The following is a 20033-nucleotide window of genomic DNA, read 5'->3' on the forward strand; positions in this document are numbered from 1 at the left end:
ACACATCTGTTGTAGATTATTAAATAGAGAGAGAGCAGAGGTGAAGAAATTAACTAGAGAACAATGACCAGCAATCAATTAGTGGCCATTATTCAATGACCAAGGTGCATGACCTAGTGGTTTGGATGGTGTATTCACGGTTATAGCTTTGATTTCTGGACTGGACAGTGCATTGTGTTCTTGAGCAAAACACATCATTTCGCTGCTCTGTGATTACTTCAACACCTGACACATGGCACACTGTGCACTTACCTGTACAGGCAATCTCAATTCAATGAAAGGAGGGAGTTAAGGTACAGTACAAACATTTGATTACTATAAAGAAATCATTTGTACAGTTTGTTCAGGCAAGAAATTTGAAAATCTCATCTGCTCAAGAACCAGGGATCAATCAGCTGTTGTTATTTAGTTGTCAGCAATCTTTAAATTGCTATTCAGTTGCCAGTAATCTGTTAGTGGCTGTTATTCAATTGCAAGCAACAAATTTAGTTATTACTATTACTGAGCCTTTAGAAATCTGCCATTTGCTATTATTCAGTTTTGAATAGTCAAATAGTTGGTTGCAATCATCATCATCATCATCATCATCATCGTTTAACGTCCGCTTTCCATGCTAGAATGGATTGGACGATTTGACAGAGGTCTGGTGAACCAAATGGCTGCGCCAGGCTCCAGTCTGATCTGGCAGAGTTTCTACAGCTGGATGTCCTTCCTAATGTCAATCACTCCGAGTGTTGTGGGTACTTTTACATGCCACTGGCACAAGGACCAGTTAGGTGGTACTGGCAATGGCCATGCTCAAATGGGGCTTTTTATGTGCCACCTGCACAGGAACCAGTCCTGCAGCACTGGCAACGACCTTGCTCAAATGTTTTTTCACGTGCCTCCAGCACAAGTGCCAGTAAGGTGACGCAGGTAACGATCACACTCAAATGGTGTTTTTTACGTGCCACTGGCACGACAATATTTGTTGCAAATCTTCAATAGCAAAAATTATGACAATCTCTAATTTCAATTATTCAGTTGCCAGAAACCAAATAGCTGATGCAATATGTTAGTTACCAATAGTCAATAGCCGAAATACTAGTAATCTGTAAATCGCTATTATTCAGTTTAGATGCAATGGAATAGTTACATTGATCAGTTTCCATCAATGAAATAGTTGCTTTAATCAGTTGCTAGCAATGAAATAGTTACTTTAGTTAGTGTCAGCAAAAAAATAGCTGCTTTAATTAGTTGCCAGCAAAAGAACAAAAAATACTTGCCTTAATAAGCTGCCAGCTACAAAATAGTTGCTTTAAATTAGTTGCTAGTAATGTCAGTTTCACACTATAACGTGAAAGAGTCAATTCCAAACTTAATGTTCTCCAACAAAAAATTTCCTGCCCGAAACATTAAACATCTCCTCTTCCTCCTGGAATTATATTTATTCCACTGGGCAATTCATAACAAATGCACAGCAATAAACCAACAAAATAAAGTCAATCCAGATTCATTGCTATGATATCTAAAGAATGAGAGACAACCCCTGGACTTATAGACTTATCCCCTTGATAACAAAAGCGGTAGATCCAACCAGACTTACCACCAGGAATCATAAAAGACAGACAAGGGCAATTCCAACCTTCTTACCAGTCATGATATCTAGAAGAAGATGGGATTAACCCCAAACTTACCACCATAAGATCCCAGTCAATATTGACGTTTTCAAATAAATCTTTTCTGTTCTCCAAAGCAGCTTTTATCTGAAATTATAAAAGTGATGGAGTTTGAGTATGGTGGTGGTGGTGGTGAAGTATTGTTGTGGTGGAGTGGTAGTGATTTGGTAGTGTACTGGCAGCGTGGTTGCAGCATGATGGTATGGTGCAATATGGGATTATTATTAATGTGTTGGTGGGATGAGAATGGAATATAGAATGATCAATAATGTATTGTATCTTTTACTTGATTCAGTCACTGGACAATGGCTATGCTGAGGAACCACCATGAAGGGTTTTAATTTAGCAAATCGACCCCAGTACTTATATTTTTAAGTCTAGTATTTATTATATTGGTCTCTTTTTGCCAAACTGCTAAGTTAGAGGAACATAAACAAAGCAACACCAGTTACATACTTATTCATTTATTTATATATTTATTGTTGCTTCTAACAAAGTTCTATTCAGTATTTCTTTTCAGTAGCAATCATGCATAGTACCATTTCATTCTTTTTTGAAATCATCAGCATGACATAACCTAAGGGATATGAATCTAACATTTTATGAAGTGAGACATTCCTTATAGATGGAAAATAATTAAAAATCAGATACCAATAAGAAATGTGTTTCTATATTTTCAGGTAGTGATCCTTGAGATCAATTTATGTTATGCAATTTACATCAGGTAACATTGTGTTACACACCTAGAATTTCTAAATTTACTACATAAGCCACTTACTGTAGCAGTGTTTTACATACTTTTTTTGTCTTGTGCCCGAGAACTCACGATGCTGGTTATCCAGTTTCCTATTTCTTTATTGCCCACAAGAGGCTAAACATAGAGGGGACAAATAAGGACAGAGAAAGGGATTAAGTCGATTAAATCGACCCCAGTGCATAACTGGTACTTAATTTATCGACCCCAAAAGGATGAAAGGCAAAGTCAACCTCGGCGGAATTTGAATTCAGAATGTAACGGCAGACGAAATACTGCTAAGCATTTTGCCCAGCATGCTAATATTTCTGCCAGCTCGCCGCCAGTTTCCATAGTGAATATGTGATCAAGATCACGACATTCCTCTGGATAAGAGGCTGGTCTGTTGCAGGCTTCAAGGCTAGCAATTCTGAGGGGTGGGAACAGGTTGATTAAATCAACATCAGTATTGGTCTGGTGCTTTATTTGATCAATCCTGAGAGGTTGAAAGGCAAAGTTAAACTCAGTGGCTTGGTAGGATTTGAACTTGGAATATAAAGAGCTGGAAGAAATTCTGCTAATCATTTTGTCTGATGTGCTAACGATTCTGCCAGCTCACCATCTTAATAATAATAACTCTTTCTAATTTTGACACAGAGCTAGCAATTTTGAGGGGAGGGGACAAGTCGATTACAATGACCCCAGTTCTTGACTGGTACCTTATTTTACCGACACCAAAGGGAAGAAAGGCAAAGCTAACCTCAGCAGAATTTGAACTCAGAATGTAAAGCACATGAAGAAATGCTGCAAAGTATTTTGTCTGACGTGCTAACAATTCTGCCAGCACACTGCCTTTATTTAACAATAAAGACAACAACAATTATATAGATATCATTACACATGTTTACCATGGTGGGATATGAACTCAGAATGTAAAGAACTAGAAGAAATGCTGCTAAGCATTTTGTCTGTTATGCTAACAATTTTGCCAGCTCACTGCCTCGTTTTACACACAAAGGCATCATATTTACTATACATAACTATGTATTACATCATTGGACATGCTACACAAGCCACTCCCTCTAACAGTATCGCTTTGTTACATTATTAGGTTTGCTACACAAAATATATCCCATAAAGGAGTGAAATTTATAAGAAAGATATAAAGGACACCCCGTGAAATTTATAAGAAAGATATAAAGGAAATGCTGAGGTGATGACTGACCAGTTCAGCACAAAGTTGGTGGTTATTTTCAATGGCAATATCTAGAGGAGCTTGGCCTGCAATGTTCTCGAGTGAAGCCATGTCTGGTTTGGTGCGCAATATCAACTTTATACATTCAGATTTGTTGAGTTGAGCACATAAATGGAGGGCTGTGTTGCCATCTTTGGTTCGTTTATCCAGACTAGAACTGCAATTAGAGTGAAACCATGTCAACCTTGTTACATTAATTAATTAAATTACTCAATTAAAATACTCACACATAGATGTTGTCATCATCGTCACATCATCATCACTATCAACCCCTGCACATTATCGTCTTAGGTCCTATGACACATTAGGCCACACACACTTACATACAAGAAAATAAGAAACCAATAACAGTATAACCAAACAAAATACCCTTGTTTAAAACTGACTAATGACAAATCAGTGAAAGAGCCCCAATGTGTTTGGTCAACTTGCAAGAAATACAAGCTAAATCTTCCTTAAATCTGAATAATGTAGTCTGAGACGTACACATGCCAAAAAAAAATGAGATGGTCATGACACATGACCAAAATATTTAAAGAATATTAGAGAGTGACCAGTTCAAATATTGTAAATATAAAACAGGGAATTTTAAACACACAAATGTTATAGATACAAAGTAGGGTCCTGGCCAGTTGAGATGTTCTCGATATACAACTAGGAATGTATAACCATGTCTATATTATATAAATATCTAAATATTGTAAATATAAACATGGAAACTGATTAGTTGGAAAACTGTATATATAGCCACCTAACGAGACGATTGGTCAAAACTTTGATGACGTCTCGTTCCGCTGGACTAGCCACCTAACAGGTGATATAAAACCCAAACAATTCACAAGATTCACCAGAACTATTCGAACAGACACCAACCAAAAGTCATCACAGTTGCTCCCATTGGAACACAAGGTAAAACCTAAAATGAATTCCTCGCTTTTTCAAGAACATGAATTTTTTATATTAAATGCATATCACCACTATGAACTACTACATCATACTCTTTAAACATATAGCATGGACTCGCTTCACTATATATGAATTTTTTTATTATATATGAATTTTTTATATTTGATAGCATGAACTATCTTTTTTATATATAAATTTTTTTTGATAAGGTTCATCATTTCAAGAACCGAAACATGTTAAATAAATAATGTATATATAAAAATTTAAAATTTGTCTAATATAGCAGCATTTTCAAACTTCATTTTTTACAAATATATATATATATATATATATATATAATATATATAAATCAAAGACTGACGAGAGCAGTTGTACATATAGAATTAGGAGTATGAATGTTTCCACAGAGTAAAATATAGATTCGAGAGATTAATCAGTGCAAATGTTGCTCATATAAAACAAGGAGATCTCTCTGTCTTTATATATCATCATTGTTTAACGTCTGCTTTCCATGCTGACGATTTGACTGAGGTCTGGTGAACCAGATAGCTGCACCAGGCTTCAACCTTGATCTGGCAGAGTTTCTACAGCTGGATGCCCTTCCTAACGCCAACCACTCCGAGAATGTAGTGGGTGCTTTTACGTGCCAGTTAGGCAGTACTGGCAACGACCTCGCTCAAATCTTTTACACATGCCATTGGCACAGGTGCCAAGTGTACTGTTTTGTGATGGTAAGATCAACAAAAGAAATATTCCATATTGTGAGAGATAAATATTATTTAATAAACACAATATATGATTTTATGTGCTACTATTAGTTTCATGTGCCAAGAGCATGCCAGACAGTATTTTTTAACATGTCTGGTATCCTATCACAATCATCAGGTACTGCCCACATAGCATAAGAAACTAAAAATGGGACGATAGGATGAGAGCAAAAGTGAGAAAGACTAGATATAAAAGATGGAAGATTGAAAAACTATACACACACAACACACACACATAGTCCAAATGCTGTCATCATCATCATCATCGTTTAGCGTCCGTTTTCCATGCTAGCATGGGTTGGATGGTTCTACTGGGGTCTGTGAAGCCAGAAGGCTTCATCAGGCCCAGTCAAATCTGGCAGTGTTTCTACGGCTGGATGCCCTTCCTAACGCCAACCACTCCGTGAGTGTAGTAGGTGCTTTTTACGTGCCACCCGCACAGGTGCCAGGCGAGGCTGGCAACGGACACGAACGGATGGTGCTTTTTACATGCCACTGGCACGAGGCTAGTCGGGGCGGCGCTGGCAACGGTCGCGAAACGGAAGGTTCTCTTACATGCCACCGGCACTGGTAACACAACTGCAATTTCCATTGATCGATTTCGATTCTGATCCTCACTTGCCTCAACAGGTCTTCACAAGTAGAGTTTCGACATGCCACCGGCACTGGTAACACATCTGCAATTTCCATTGATCGATTTCGATTCTGATCCTCACTTGCCTCAACAGGTCTTCACAAGTAGAGTTTTGTGTCCCAAGAAGGGAAGGTATGCATACGTAGGCTGGCTCCATCCCATGTAGAAGGCCACGGGTTATGGACTCACTTGTCCTGCCGGGTACATCTGGATATTAAGTGTTGAAAAACCACACCTAGTCATGAACCCAGCACATACTACATTCCACCAATGGTTCCAATACTTAAAACTGGTCACCACCCAGTAATCAAACTCACAATTTAACCCACCATCACCTTAGCCCCCATACTTACATACTGCTATTCTGTATAATAAAGTCCACCATATGTAAACTGTTTCCATCTTCTTGACTAATTGCCATGTGCAGTGAAGTCTCATCATTCTCCTGAAAAATACAATTATAGAACATACAATGCATCATCCCTAGGTGGCTGTATGTAGGTCACAGGGTACTTAAACAACACACATGTACATTATTTACATTTGACGGATATTTGTCCTCATCTTGTTTGTTGCTAACGTAACGTTTCAGCTAATATACCCTCCAGCCTTCATCAGGTGTCTTGGGGAAATTTCAAACCTAGGTTCTTATTCCTAAGGTATTTTCAATGTTGTTGTTATTATTATTATTATTATTATTATTATTTTATGTTTGACTTTTGCTTTACATTTGTACAAGTTGGCTCCAAGTCTCACTCAGAGACCTCAGGAGACAACAAGTTGGAAGTTCATCTTGGTGTTATGCCTAGGGTACCATATATTTGGTTTTGTACATAGTGTTGTTCGAGAGAATGTTTAAGAAACCATAAGAAAATTATTATTATTTTTATTATTATTATTATTGTTCAGGTCACTGCCTGGAATAGAACTCAGAATCTTGGGTTAGTAGTCCGCACTCTTAACCAACAGATCATATGCCATATGTAGTATAATACAGACTAGTGGCTCTCAACCATTTTCACATCCCTTGGATTACTATTTTATTCTAGTGAACCCCATAGCCATTTGATTTTTAAAAACTAGTTTTATAAACGCATCTTTCAAAGTTCCTATTTTGTTTTTCACATGAGGCGCAGGAGTGGCTGTGTGGTAAGTAGCTTGCTTACCAACCACATGGTTCCAGGTTCAGTCCCACTGCATGACACCTTGGGCAAGTGTCTTCTACTATAGCCTCGGGCCAACCAAAGCCTTGTGAGTGTATTTGGTAGATGGAAACTGAAAGAAGCCTGTCATATATATGTGTGTGTGTGTCTATGTTTGTCCCCCCCCAACATCGCTTGACAACCGATGCTGGTGTGTTTATGTCCCTGTAACTTAGCGGTTCGGCAAAAGAGACCGATAGACTAAGTACTAGGCTTATAAAGAATAAGTCCTGAGGTCGATTTGCTCGACTAAAGGCGTTGTCCCAGCATGGCCACAGTCAAGTGAATGAAACAAGTAAAAGAGAGAGAGTTACATCTATCTGTCACTTATTTCCCCTCATTTCATTTGTGTTATTTCACCTGTGAGTATATACGCATACAAACTACTAACACAGGTACTATGCACACATGCACAAGCATACACAAACATACATCTTGTATCAACCAAGTACACAGCAGTCACCACACACACACACACACACACACACACACATATATATATTGTATCACCAAAGACACAACAGAATTCACACACATACAAGCCAATGTGGTATCTTTAAATGGCCATTCAAGCTGCTGGAGGTCACATCGTATTGTATTAAACAGAAAAAATACACATGTTAAATATTACAGTTCTGGATACATCATCATCATCATCATCGTCGTTTAACGTCCGTTCTCCATGCTAGCATGGGTTGGACGGTTCGACCGGGGTTCTGGGAAGCCAGAAGGCTGCACCAGGCTCCAGTCTAATTTGGCAATGTTTCTACAGCTGGATGCCCTTCCTAACGCCAACCACTCCGTGAGTGTAGTGGGTGCTTTTTACGTGCCACCTGCACAGGTGCCAGGCGGGGCTGGCAACGGCCACGGTCAGATTGGTGTATTTTATGTGCCACCGGCACGGAAGCCAGTCGAAGCGGTGCTGGCATCGGCCACGAGTCGGATAGTGCTTTTTACGTACCACCAGACCAGGGATCCTGGCTGGTTCAATTCGATTTCGATGATTGCCATGGCTGGAATGTCTTTGACCACAGGCCTGCTGGATGAGTGGAGGCGCAATGGCCCAGTGGTTAGGGCAGCGGACTCGCGGTCAGAGGATCACAGTTTCGATTCCCAGACTGGGCGTTGTGTGTGTTTATTGAGCAAAAACACCTAAAAGCTCCACGAGGCTCTGGCAGGGGGTGGTGGCAACCCCTGTTGTACTTTTTCGCCACAACTTTTTCTCACTCTCTCTTCCTGTTTCTTGAGTAACGCTGCGATGGACTGGCGTCCCGTCCAGCTGGGGGGGGACTCATACGCCATAGAAACCGGGCCAATGAGCCTGGCTAGGCTTGAAAAGAAAAAAAATAAAGGTCTGCTGGATTAGGGCCACCCAACAACAACAGCATACATACACACACACACACACATTTTATATATATATATACGTACTGTATTTGGCAGGGTTGTCATCAGCTCCAATCCCTCAGCATGTACCTGTAGCAGTGCAAACACGTCCTTTGATGCAATTGCTTGTTGCAGTTCCTGTTTCAAGTCTTCCTTGTCTGTGCATGTCTGGATCACATATTTGTGCTGTTCATATTTCGCCTTGATAAACTCTCGACGTTTGTTCCTGATCAAAGAAGCAACAGCACAAAAAAAAAAATAAGATAAACTGTCAAGAATTTCTCTGAGACAAAGGAGTTTGTTAAACTAATCTAAGACTCAGAAACAATGTTTTTTTCACGTTTTTTCCGAATCTATTTATCACGTACCACCAACACAAGTGCCATTAAGGCGACACAGGTAATGATCACACTCGAATGGTGTTTTTTACGTGCCACTGGCACGGAGGCCAGCTTGTTGCTCTGGCAATGATCACGCTCGTACATGTTTTGAATTAATCACACATTATCTTGGAGATCTGTGATGTTGGTGAAACAACAGTTACTTTTTAGAATGATATCATAGGGTTGGTGTGTGAGACCAAATCTGGCCACCATGAACATAGAGCTGGTAGAATATATGAGCTGTATATAGCCAGTTCAAATACTTATTTCTTTACTACCCACAAGGAGCTAAACACAGAGAGGACAAAAAGGACAGACAAACGGATTAAGTTGATTATATCTACTCCAGTGAGTAACTGGTACTTATTTAATCAACCCCGAAAGGATGAAAGGCAAAGTCGACCTCGGCGGAATTTGAACTCAGAACGTAACGGCAGATGAAATACCGCTAAGCATTTTGCCCGGCGTGCTAACGATTCTGCCAGCTCACCACCAGTTCAAATACTAAAGGGCTAAACATGCTAATGATTCCAGCAGCTCTAAGACTAATAACAATAACAACACAACACCAGTAATTTTGAAGGGAGTAGTTTAGTCAGTTACATCAACCATGGTACATGACTGTTTTAATTGTGGATGCTAGGGAGATAAATAGTAATGATTGCTTCTAAGACAGGCATAAGGCCTAAAACCTTTGTGAGGAGGAGTCAGTTGATTCAATTGACTCCTAATACTTTATGTAACTGACTCAAGAGATGAATGGCAAAAATTGATCTGCCAGGATTTCTTTCCTGTTCATATCATTCTTTTGGTGTTGACAAAGAAAGGCTCAAGGAAAACATTAATAGCATCAATCTCACTGGTTTTGGAGGGCCTGCATAGACTATAGATGCTGCACCTTTCTTGGGACCCAGTAAGTAGAAACAAAAAGATATGTAGCAGTGTGTGTGTGTGTGTGTGTGTGTGTACAGAGAGGGAGAGAGATAGAACATGTACTTACATGCCACTTGTCGCCTTTGGTTTCAGTGAAGTGTCAAATGCTAATTTGGCTTCCATGATGTCATTGAAATTGCTGTTACCCACCGCTCTTGCTAACTGAAATGGAGATACAAGATCATATAAGATATATGTGTGTGTGTGTGTGTGTGTGGTGTATAGATATACATATATATATATATATATATATATATACATATATATAAGAAATAATTAAGATTCAATTGAATTAGATACCTAAGTTGAGGCACCAAGTCAGTCCGGTATTATCTGCACGGCTTGAAGTAAGGTGAATAAAAAGCAAATAAGTAACAAGGATGTCCAGGTATTAGTGTATTATGGCCGTTTCAAGCAGCTCCATTTAATCAATCAATGCAAGCATTACACCAATTTGAAATACACTGGTGTATTTCAAATTGGTGTAATGTTTGCATTGATTGATTAAAAGGAGCCACTTGAAACGGCCATAATACACTAATACCTGGACATCCTTGTTACTTATTTGCTTCATATATATATATATTATATATATTGTGTGTATATGAATACAATATTTTAGAGAGAGAGAGAGAGAGAGAGAGGAGGAATCAACCTTCAACCAGCATGTAGGACTGCTGCTTTATTTACAGCCTCTTCAAAAGGATGAAGAGCAAAGCTGACCTCATGGTATTTGAACTCAGAATCATTATCTAATACCCATGTTCCATGTTGGCATGTGTAAGACCATGTTTTTGGTGCTTGCTAAATTTTCTGGAGAACAATTCTTAGTGGTAAGACCATAGCGGATCTTCTTCTAGCATAAGGGTTTCCACATAGTGGTAAATTCCCCCTTATATCATCATCATCATCGTTTAGCGTCCGCTTTCCATGCTAGCATGGGTTGGACGGGTCAACTGGGGTCTGTGAAGCTGGAAGGCTTTGTCAGGCCCAGTCAGATCTGGCAGTGTTTCTACGGCTGGATGCCCTTCCTAACGCCAACCACTCCGCGGTTGGCGTTATATATATATATAAGTATATATATATATATATATATATATATGCCTGTATGTGTGTGTTTGTATCTTGTGCTTGTTCCCCACTGCACCTCTTTACAACCAATGTTGGTTTGTTTATGTTCCTGTAATGAAGCAGTTTGACCAAAAGGACTGATAAAAAATTATGAAACTTTAAAAAAAAAAAACAGAACATAATCACTAGGGCCAATTTGTTTAACTAACTAAAACCCTTTCAAGCAGTACCCCAGCAAGGGGTGCCACCCAATGACCGAAACAAACAAAAGAAGATACAGGAAAATGCCATAGCTTGCTATAGCCAATAACTTGAGGCACCTGAGAGTAATATGTGACAGCAAAGAGGTACATACCAGCAGCTGGGATGTACCAAGTTCATCTATGACAATACTCTGTGTCCTACTGATGTGGACACCAACCTCACGATGAATACCACAGCACTCCAGACAGATCAAGATACCCAAGTTGGTGGACAACCATTCTGGATCTGCAAAGAAAGAAATAGGTAGATATGGTATTGTAAGTGGTGGTGGTGGTGAAACTGATCATTGATGGTAGTGTTAAGGGCAGTAGTAGAGGTAGTAGTGGTGTTTGTAGTAGGGGTGTTTGGGTCATAGTGACAGTGGCGATGGTGGTGGTAATGATTGTGGGAGTGGCGTATTGGTGGTAACGTAGCAATGGCAATGTGGTGGTAGTGATGGTAATGATTGTGAGAGGGGCATATTGGTGGTAACGTAGCAATGGCAATGTGGTGGTGGTGGTGGTAATGATGATGATAATGAAGGTCATGATGACAGTAATGATGATGATGGCGATGATGATGATGACAACGACGATGACAGCAGTTATTACAACACAATAATAAGTTTGATTATAGTGATGACAGCAAGCTAAAGTTGCCCAGGAAACCACATCAAGAAAGTATGAAAGAAAAAAAAGAAGAGAAAATACCTGGTGCTCCACAATCGCAGCATGTCTTGTTGCCAGGCAACTGCTTCACTCGTTCAATGATGCTACATGTCAGTTCACGGACACTCTGATTTATCGAGGTGGAATTGCTGTTGTCTTGGAATGCTTTCAGTAACACTTCTTCCTTGGCATTGTTTAGTACCGAGATCCATCTGTAATGGCAGAATACAAGTCAGATGATGAACTTTATGGAATCTTTTACAATAAAACTTATTGGCATCCATAATGGTACATCTGATAATAATCTTAGTTTTAAATTTTGAAATTAGTACGTTAACCAAATGTATCCCCCAGTGGATCATAGCAAACTTCACACAATTGCCTTATGCACCAGCGGTGGTAAATTTTCATAATTTGAGAAAATATTTTATTCTGTATCTTTGACATGGTTTCGAGGATATTTAAATAACATGAGTGCAAAATATTAAATAACAGACAAGTGGGTGCTGAAAAGTTCCTGGCTTTAAGGGTATTGTAAAAGTCCCGGTTGGAGGTCCAAACTTCCAAATTCTTTTACAGGGTTTAGGAAAACTGAAGGACCACTGTAATAAGTGTGTGAATCTTTTCAGCACCCCCTCATAAGTGCTAAATATTGAAGTTAATCATGAAATATTAGTGTTAAACCCCTGTCATAAATTCAGCATTAAACTTAGAAATAAACTGTATGATGAGATCTTCAGAAGTAGATTTGGAATGGTTGTGTCGTTAAGAACCTTGCTTTGCAGCCACATGGTTCCAGGTTCAGTCTCACTGTGCAGCACTTTATGCAAATGCCCTTCACTATACTCTGGGCCAACCAATGTCTTCTGAGTGAATTTAGTAGACTGAAACTGTGTGGAAGTACATCACATGTATGTATATGTATATATATATATATATATTTTACTTGTTTCAGTAATTTGACTGCAGCCATGCTGGAGCACTGTCTTTAGTCAAGCAAATCAACCCCAGAACTTATTCTTTGTAAACCTAGTACTTATTCTATAGGTCTCTTTTGGTGAACTGCTAAGTTACGGGGGCGTAAACACACCAGCATCGGTTGTTAAGCGATGTTGGGGGGAGAAACACAGACACACAAACACATATATATACATATATACAATGGGCTTCTTTCAGTTTCCGTCTACCAAATCCATTCACAAGGCTTTGGTCGGCCTGACGCTATAGTAGAAGACACTTGCCCAAGGTGCCACGCAGTGGGACTGAACCTGGAACCATGTGGATGGTAAGCAAGCTACTTACCACACAGCCACTCCTGTGCCTATATATATATACACACACACACACGCACATACATGACAGGTTTCTTACAGTTTCCATTCACCAAATCCACTCACAAGGGTTTGGTTGGCCCAGGGCTATAGTTGAAGACCTTTGCCCAAGGAACTGTGCACTGGAACTGAACTCAAGACTACAGGCTTGGGAAACAAACTTCAAACTTCTGAAATGCCGATTTCCTCTTGTACTTGTAATTTTTTCTTTTTTAAATCAAAAATATATGCACTGAAATTAAGGACCTGCCTTACTTTACTTTACTCTAAAGAAAGACCCTATTGTTTTGTAAAAGTTTTGATGTAAAGCAAATTAATAAGGTAGAACTCACTCTTCCATTTCTTTCTCATCATCTGCTTGGAAATGGTAAGTTCGATTTTCTGAAAAATACAACAACAGTGTATTGGATAAACTTTGATAAGTATAAAATGAATGAGAGATTTACAGAGAACAAAGATGTTTCCACTTTTGATGGGCAGTAGTCATCACCACCAACAACAACAACTATCCTCTTATCCAGAGCTAAGAGGAATGTGGACGTATGTTTCTGATTTGATAGCCATCATCAGAACAACGACTGTTCAACCTTATCTCCAGAAACCAAGCAACTTAGACTTATACAAAACAGAGTAGGATACATTTTATAGTCTTGGTAATTTGCGTAATTTAAATAAAAATATTTTAAGTGGCCAACTGTATGTATTTGAACAACATAGGAAAATACAGGTATATCAAATATCATACAACATTAATTCTTGATTTATTAAAATTATCTCGACCTCTAGAGGATGTGCCATAATTACCAAATGGAAATTAAGACCAACTCTGCTTAAAAAGGGGAGATAATCTCAAGGTTCAAGAATCAGAACTGCCCACTCAGATTTATTTCTCTTGGCTCAATTCTGTTTAAATTAAGTAAGGGTTACATTCATGAAAAGAAAAGAGCAAAACAGACTACTTACTAGAACTAGATATCAAATCGAAATATTTCTTGCCAGGGTCATCTGGTACTAACTGAAAATAAAAGAAAGCAAACATCATGAGCAAATGTCCAGTTAAACCAATCCATTTCAGTGACATTGTTAATAGTTTTGTGAAGGGGAAAAATAAAAAATATATAAAAATAAAATTATCAGATTTATTTTCTTAACAATTAAATTTTATTTATCTCAACCAAGTTAGTCCATATAAATATATTTATGTTTGTAAGCCATCATAGCCAGGCAGCCTTGCAAGGAAAACACGCACACACAGATATACACCCACACACAGGTAGATAGATGGTGCACAAACACACAACATAAAATTTATATTTATTTGTTACAAACAGATTGACTCAGAATTAAGTAACTTAACCCTTTAGCGTTCAGATTATTCAGTTAAATGTAATGCTTAATCTTTCAAATTGTTTTGAATTAATCATGCATAATAGGTGCAGGAGTGGCTGTGTGGTAAGTAGCTTGCTTATGAACCACATGGTTCTAGGTTCAGTTCCACTGTGTGGCACTTTGGGCAAGTATCTTCTACTATAGCCTTGGGCTGACCAAAGCCTTGTGAGTGGATTTGGTAGATGGAAACTGAAAGAAGCCCATCGTATATATGTATATATATATGTGTGTGTGTATGTGTATATGTTTGTGCGTCTGTGTTTGTCCCCCCAACATCCCTTGACAACCGATGCTGGTATGTTTACGTCCCCGGTTCAGCAAAAAGAGACTGATAGAATAAGTCCTGGGGTCGATTTGTTCGACTAAAGGCGGTGCTCCAGCATGGCCACAGTCAAATGACTGGAACAAGTAAAAAGTAAAAAAGTATCTCATAGCTTTCAGATTTCACTGATGTGATTGTTTATTTTTAGAATGACATTTCAGGGTAGTTGTGAAAGGCCAGATCTAGTCACTTTGAATGCAAAACAGGTAGAATATTTAGGCCGGATATGGCCAGTTAAAGGGGTTAAAGTTTCACAGCAATTAGAAATACACTACTCAGTTAACTGCTTCTAAAGAGGTGTGTGTGAGAGAGAGAGAGAGAGAGAGAGAGAGAGAGAGAGAGAGAGAGAGAGAGAGAGAGAGAGAGAGAGAGAGAGAGAGAGAGAGAGAGAGAGAGAGTGAATAAATGAGAGAGAGAGAGAGTGAATAAATGAGAGAGAGAGAGAGAGAATAAATGAGAGAGCGAGAGAGTGAATAAATGAGAGAGAGAGAGAATAAATGAGAGAGAGGGAGAGAGAATAAATACTTACTTTTACTTGGCAGGTGAGCAGATTCAATTTTACAGGGTCTTTACTTTCCTGAAATACAAGAATAACATCAATGAATAGAAACTCAATAACAACAACAATGTTTTCTCACATTCATCCAAGGCTTTACATATATCCCCAGGAAGTATATTTATTGATTGAATCAACACCAATACATAACTGATACTTTTATTAAACAACAATAATGAAAAGCCACCATTAAGACAATATCAAATCACTCCATGATCTGACCACCTTCCACATGACCTAGTGGTAAAAGTGTTACACTCACAATCATAAGACAATGGTTTCAAATCCCAGATCAGGTGGTCCATGATGTTCTTGAATAAAATACTTCATTTCATGTTGTACAGTTTACTTAACACTACATGAGTTCCAGTAATATCTGGGACACCAACATCCTGTTCATGGGGAATGTTGTAATTTCAGTAAATTTAGTGCTATAGAAACCAGGGCTTCGATTCCCACATTGAGTGGTACAAGTATTCCTGAGTATAATGCTTCATTTCATATTGTGCTCAATTTTCTCAGCCATAAATGAGTTCCAGCAATTGATGGAAAGTTAACCCTGTGATGGATCAGTATCCCATTCAGGGAAAATGTTGCAATTTCAGTCACTTTAGCGCCGTGGAAACTGAGTTAAGCTCTGACCTTATGAGTCCTAGGGCTCATGGATAGACTTAAGTCTACAATTCTATATTTCTGAAATGAAATATAGAAATTGTTGTTTAATAAAAGCACCATTCAATGTGATCATTACCAGCATTGCCTTACTGGCACATGAAAAACAACATTCGAGCGAGTTCGTTGCCAGTGCCGCTTGAATGGCTCCTGTGCAGGTGGCACATAAAAAACACCATTTGAGTGTAGCCATCACCAGTACCACCTGACTGGCCCTCGTGCCAGTGGCATGTAAAAGCACCCACTACACTCTCAGAGTGGTTGGCGTTAGGAAGGGCATCCAGCTGTAGAAACACTGCGAGATCAGATTGGAGCCTGGCGCAGCCATCTGGCTTGGCAGTCCTCAGTCAAACTGTCCAACCCATGCCAGCATGGAAAGTGGACGTTAAACGATGATGAGGAGGAGGAGGAACTTGTATCATGTTCACTGTTTGACATTAGTCACACTGGTGTCCTCATTTTGATTGTTGCTTTCCAATCAAGATGAGAACACCATGAGGAAATATAGAATTGTATTATCTAATCAGCATGGAACCAACATAAGACATCAATGAAGGTTTATAAACCTTAAAAATCCACTCTGTCATTCCTTACAGGCATAGCATAGTAGATAAAGGCATTGGTTAATGCAGTGCAGTCACCTAGAGGCTTTGAGTTCAAGCCTAGGGGGTGATTTGCTCAACTAAAGACGATGCTCCAGCATGGCCACAGTCAAATGACTGAAACAAGTAAAAGAGTAAAATAGTAGTAGTAGTAGTAGTAGTAGTAGTACTTACATCTTGATGACTGATCGACATGGTTCCATCTTTGATGTTACATCTTCTCTTCTGCCACACTCTTCTCATTCGCCCCTCACTCTTTTTCAGCAGGTAACCCGTTTTCTGACTACCATGGCTTTTGTTGCCCTGAAGCTGGTGAAGGCTGTATCCCGACACTGAACTGCATGACGAAGGCTGGTTAACATAATGAAAAGCACACACACATATATTATATATATAATATATAAATCTTAGGGTAGCAAAAATTTAGAAAAATTCTTTGCTACCAGTGGTCTAGCAAGAAGAAAAAAACTAGTCAATAAGCTATATATTATTCATATAAAAATACAGTGCACATTTAAACACATAAGAGATGGCCATAACCGGACATCTGACTCGCTAGAAAGAGTAGTTAAACTACAAACCACTAAATAGTGGCAATTTCGAAAGGGAATGAAAAATAAAAACAGGAAAAATAGGGTAAATGTTTTTATTCCTCATTCCCTTTTGAAATTGCCACTATTTAGTGGTTTGTAGTTTAACTACTCTTTCTAGCGAGTCAGATGTCCTGTTATGGCCATCTCTTATGTGTTTAAATGTACACTGTATATGTGTATATATATATAGATATATATAGATATATATATGTATGTATATATATGATATATTGTATATCAAAATAGCAATGATGTTTAACTGCGGTATAAGGGCCAGTTTTTTTGTATTGGAGTTGGTAGGGACGAAGGGTGCTTGTGAGGTGTGATGTGTGAGTGGAAGGGGTTGTGAAGTGTTGGGATTGTGAGGGATGGGTGGGGTTCTGAAGGGGGTGGGAGTTATGAGAGAAATGTGTGAAGCAGGTTGTTAGAGGTGGTAGTTACATGGAATGGGACGGGGGTTCGTGGGGAGTAAGGGTGTGAGAGGAGGTGAGGATATGAGGGGGTGGGGTGGTGTGGGGCTGTCAGAGGTGAGAGAGAGAGGGGGTTGGGGACTGTTGGGGTTGTGCGGAGATGAGGTGAGTGGGTGAAAATGGTGGAAACATGAGGGGGGTAGGGGGCTGTAACAGGAAGGGGATTGTGAGGGATGAGGGTTGTGAAGGGGTAGGGTGGGGGTTTGAAGGTGGTGAGACACTGAGGAGTAGGTAGATGTTGTAAGTAAACTTAATTTACCCTAAATACTTAGGAGATGGAAATATAAAATCAGACTCATCAGGATTTGAAATCAGAACACATTTACTTATAATTAAAAGCAACAAAGTAAATTAGTCAAGTGCTTAATTGATTTTGTCACTCCCCACTCTTCTTCGTTAATGGTTCCAGATTTTGGCACAAGGCGATCAATTTTGGAGGGTAGGGGCTAGTTGATCACATCAACCCAAGTGTGCAACTGGTACTTTATTTCATTGATTCTGAAAGGATAGAAGGCAAAGGTGACCTTGACGGAATTTGAACTCAGAACGTAGAGAGCCAAAACCATTTTGCCTGATGTGCTAACAATTCTGCCAATTCTCTGCTTTCGTTAATAATCCTTTCTACTAAAGGTACAAGGCCTGACATTTTGGGGGAGGGGATAAGCCGATTACATCGACCCCAGTGTTTCACTGGTACTTAATTTATTACTGGTACTTAATTGTAGGCATAGGAGTGGCTGTGTGGTAAGTAGCTTGCTTACCAACCACATGGTTCCAGGTTCATTCCCACTGCATGGCACCTTGGACAAGTGTCTTCTACTATAGCCTCGGGCTGACCAAAGCCTTGTGAGTGGATTTGGTAGACGGAAACTGAAAGAAGCCTGTCACATATATGTATATATATATTATATATATATATATATATATATATATATATGTATATATATATATATATATGTGTGTGTGTATATGTTTGTGTGTCTGTCTTTGTCTCCCAACATCGCTTGACAACCGATGTTGGTGTGTTTACGTCCCCGTAACTTAGCAGTTCGGCAAAAGAGACCTATAGAATAATTACTAGGCTTACAAGAATAAGTCCTGGGGTCGATTTGTTTGACTAAAGGTGGTGCTCCAGCATGGTCACAGTCAAATGACTGAAACAAGTAAAAGAGTAACCACAAAAGAATGAAAGGTTAAAGCTGACCTCAGCGGAATTTGAACTCAGAACGTAAAGATAGATGAAATGCCGCCAAACATTTCACCCGCCATGCTAATGATCCTGCAAACTTGCCACTTACTGCATTCTTTAATAATTGATTTTAACAAAGGCACAAGACCTGAAAGTTTGCAAGAGTGAGGTAGAATAGTTAATTATATCAGATCTAGTACCTGACTCTTTTACTTGTTTCAGTCATTCTTTGTAAGCCTAGTACTTATTCTATCGGTCTCTTTTGCCGAATCGCTAAGTTACAGGAATGTAAACACACCAGCATCGGTTGTCAAGCAATGTTGGGGGGACAAACATATATATATATATATATATATATATATATATATACACACACACAGACATATATATGACGGGCTTCTTTCAGTTTCTGTCTACCAAATCCACTCACAAGGCTTTGGTCGGCCCGAGGCTATAGTAGAAGACACTTGTCCAAGGTGCCACGCAGTGGGACTGAACCCGGAACCATGTGGTTGGTAAGCAAGCTACTTACCACACAGCCACTCCTAATTTTTTTTCTTTAGTAACCCCATGAGGGATTTAGAGGACCTTGGTGGGATTTGAACACAGAACGTAAAGAACTGAAAGAAATACTGCAAGTCATTTTTTTTCTGATGCTTTGAATTACTCAGTGGAGATAAAATGAGAGTCAACCTTCATGAGATTTGAACAGAAAAAATATAAAGCAACATGGCTGTGTGGTTAAGATGCTCATTTTGCAACCGTGGGATTTTAGGTTCAATCCCTCTGCGCAAAACTTTGGGCAAGTGTCTTCTATGATAGCCTCAGCCTGACCAGTGCCTTGTGAGTGAATTTCACAGATGGAAACTGTGTGGAAGCCCATCACGTGTGTATACATTATATACATATACATACATACAAACACACACGTCTGTGTGTGTCTTTGTGTTTGTCCCTAGCAGCACACTTGACAACCTGGGTTAGTGGTAACTTAGTGGTTCAGCAAAAAAGACTGATGGCATAAGTATCACACCTAAAAATTAAGTACTGGGGTTGATTTGTTTGACTAA

The 20033-nt window shown here is 39.1% G+C and overlaps 1 protein-coding gene across 8 annotated transcripts in view; it reads right to left on the reverse strand.

Annotated features, from left to right (window-relative positions):
* LOC115210955 (arf-GAP with SH3 domain, ANK repeat and PH domain-containing protein 1) overlaps nucleotides 1-20033 on the reverse strand; it is a 340392-nt gene that overhangs the window by 68233 nt on the left and 252126 nt on the right. For all 8 annotated transcript variants that reach the window (XM_029779755.2, XM_029779753.2, XM_029779752.2 and 5 more), the window contains 11 exons: nucleotides 16886-17062; nucleotides 15411-15458; nucleotides 14134-14185; nucleotides 13503-13551; nucleotides 11882-12051; nucleotides 11284-11417; nucleotides 9925-10019; nucleotides 8587-8767; nucleotides 6307-6398; nucleotides 3617-3803; nucleotides 1677-1745 (listed from right to left, as the gene is read on the reverse strand). In XM_029779755.2, the coding sequence (XP_029635615.1) occupies nucleotides 1677-1745; nucleotides 3617-3803; nucleotides 6307-6398; nucleotides 8587-8767; nucleotides 9925-10019; nucleotides 11284-11417; nucleotides 11882-12051; nucleotides 13503-13551; nucleotides 14134-14185; nucleotides 15411-15458; nucleotides 16886-17062 (1254 nt within the window). The remainder of the gene's footprint in view (nucleotides 1-1676; nucleotides 1746-3616; nucleotides 3804-6306; nucleotides 6399-8586; nucleotides 8768-9924; nucleotides 10020-11283; nucleotides 11418-11881; nucleotides 12052-13502; nucleotides 13552-14133; nucleotides 14186-15410; nucleotides 15459-16885; nucleotides 17063-20033) is intronic.

The sequence above is a fragment of the Octopus sinensis genome, linkage group LG4 (assembly GCF_006345805.1).
Source record: "Octopus sinensis linkage group LG4, ASM634580v1, whole genome shotgun sequence".
Lineage (NCBI taxonomy): Eukaryota > Metazoa > Mollusca > Cephalopoda > Octopoda > Octopodidae > Octopus > Octopus sinensis.